Below are 2611 nucleotides of genomic sequence, written 5' to 3' on the forward strand. Positions count from 1 at the left end.
TAATGTAGTTATGTTAGTTGATGGTTAATATTTGTGTGAGGTGAATTTGTTGATAATGGTGAAAAGTGGTAGAAAATGATTTTTAGATTACCATATTTACTAATGTACCATATTTACTAATGTGGTTGCGACCGCCAATATGAATGAGAGATGAACTTGTCAATAATAATGAAAGGAGATGGAAAATGAATCAACCACATTTAAACAATTCCCCATATCCACCCTATTTACTAATATAACAGTGTTAATTGACAATAAATTTGTTGCCCATTATTAAAAAAATTAATGATAGTTAATAAAACTCACCAAAATTAAATATAATGAACTAAAATTACAATTTCTAATAATAACGTTACAGCAAATCATTGCTAAAAGCATAACACCATCATTTTGAACCAGCGGAAACATGTAACTTTCAGCTTCTTAAAAGCTGTCATAACCGTAACTGACAGTCCAATGCGGTAACCAGCTGTACCATCGTTGAGATAAATGAAAAGAAAATCAAATATATAACTAAAGATAGTTGGGAATGGCAAAACACAGATGCCCAACCCCCCACAGGGATGGAATTTGACGGACCTGTTATGAGTGATTTGCTGGTCAATTTTTTTGGGTGATTTCCTCGTCAAATGTTTTTTTGGTTAAAATTATGAATAATGGTGGGGAAGTGAGGAAACCATCCATATAAATTTAGAAATTCCAACCCTGCCCCCCAGCCCGCACCCTCAAAGTGTGAATGCCCCATTTGAGAATGCCCCTGTCAATATAAGTTTAGAAATTCCAACCCTGCGCCCCACCCTCAAAGTGTGAATGACCCCCACCCTCAAAGTGTGAACCCTCATGGAAAAATCAAATAATTGGAAAAAGAAAATAATATCTGCTTGACTTTATTTCTTTGGCGTTACGATCATGGCCGGGCACTTTAAGACTGGCTACCATCCCGTGCCTCCGTGGTGTGCCCTACAACTGTGTGAAAAGAATCTGGAGCAGCAGTCATACCAAAAGTCAGCGAAAAATTCTGCAGAGAAGCCCCCATCGAAACGGCAAAAGCAAAGGCTGTGAATAAAAGCCGTCCCCGTCCTGCTTGGATTGTCGGCGGTCACGAGTAATAGATGGGATGAGAGCATCCACCCCATAATACGTCCATCATTATTCCTTGTGGGGGCTGCTGAGTGAGTAATTATAACGTAAGCCCACGATCATGTAGCTTCTGTATTATTTCCCTGGACCATTTCCCCTTTTTCTTTAATCCAGAAGCTTGCAATTATTTCTTTAATTGTGTCACTGTTCCACTTTGCCTATATAAATTCCAGCACGCCACAGAACCCATATAATATTTTCATTTCGAGTCATTGGGTATTGCTCTCCACATTATATTCCTATGCAGCGTGTGATGCACATGTAAATCTCTGGTATCATATAAATCTTACTCCCGTACTCGCTCCCATCTTTTCATAGTCGATAATGGAGAAATTTTGTGAAAGGCGCATGGAAGCAAGCTTCAGGCTCTGCCTCTCCGTTCTATGCGTTCTTCTTCTACTCACAGCTACAGTAAGGGCCATGCGCCCTCTGAAAGCAGGTCCGGTTTTCTCTAACAGTTGTTTTCCATTTTGGGTGTCTATGCCTGGTGTATATCCTCCTATGATTTGAGGGGTATTGGGTTTTCAATATCTAATATTTTTATTGTTTGGTTGGTTTTGTCCGTATAGATTTTAACATTAAATCTCAGGTTTTACATAATATTTCATAAAAGGGAATAAAACTTAACACAATAAGTTCATTGGGTTACTGCATAATATGATAATAGCATGGTAATAGCAGATAGCCAATTAAACTGACCACAATAAGTTCATTTGGTATATTAAGACTGGATGGGTTGCCAATTTGTTTGCAGATGCTCAGGAAAACCTAGTAGAGAGTTTCCAGACGCAAGCAAATGTTGAAGCTGTAAGAAATTAAAATCACATACCCGCTGAATAGATGAATCTTGATGAATTTCAGATAATACAGTGTTTGTATAGATGATAGATAAATGAATATGCAGAAATATGGGTTATGTTTGGAGATTGTTTATCTATTCATCTGTTGATTTACAGGTGGTAATTCATGCTGAGAAAACCGCAGAAGCAGATGCAGATGAAGATGAAGATTTGAACTGTGAGAATTATAGAGACAACGAGGATTGTGATCTATATCGGCGCACTCTCGCTGCACATACTGATTACATCTATACACAGCACCATGGCCACCCATAGATTAGTAGGTCATACTAGTTTTACACTTGAAATCTGTAGCTATATCTATTGTATACATCTCCTTGTTTACAGTAATGAAGGGACTCCAAGAGATCATGTAAAAAGTAATAATCAAACATACATATATCTATATATATACATGTTTTCATATATTTCTCTGTGTATGATCTGCTCTGGTTTGCAAGGACTCAGTCACAACAAAGCAAAAATATTGTTACAGTTCCTTTCTTGTCTCAATGTGGAGCATATTGTTACAGGGCCTTTCTTATTTCAGATAGTAAGTCGGTTCATATTGAGGTATGATGCAATGTTTTTGGTCCCCCCATAGCTCTCACAAAAATATCAGAAATCTCGGG

The 2611-nt window shown here is 37.6% G+C and overlaps 1 protein-coding gene across 1 annotated transcript; it reads left to right on the forward strand.

The window, feature by feature from the left end:
• Nucleotides 1–1208: 1208 nt before the first annotated feature.
• Nucleotides 1209–2407, forward strand: LOC149146276 (uncharacterized). The gene is made up of 3 exons (XM_089447747.1): nucleotides 1209–1579; nucleotides 1895–1947; nucleotides 2097–2407. Exons 1-3 carry the CDS (start codon nucleotides 1465–1467, stop codon nucleotides 2253–2255), a joined length of 327 nt encoding a protein of 108 aa, XP_089303873.1. The 5' UTR covers nucleotides 1209–1464; the 3' UTR covers nucleotides 2256–2407.
• Nucleotides 2408–2611: the final 204 nt, after the last annotated feature.

Source organism: Pinus tabuliformis, chromosome X, assembly GCF_031772625.1.
Source record: "Pinus tabuliformis cultivar Carrire ecotype Pingquan chromosome X, CPIR1, whole genome shotgun sequence".
In the NCBI taxonomy this organism is placed as follows: domain Eukaryota; kingdom Viridiplantae; phylum Streptophyta; class Pinopsida; order Pinales; family Pinaceae; genus Pinus; species Pinus tabuliformis.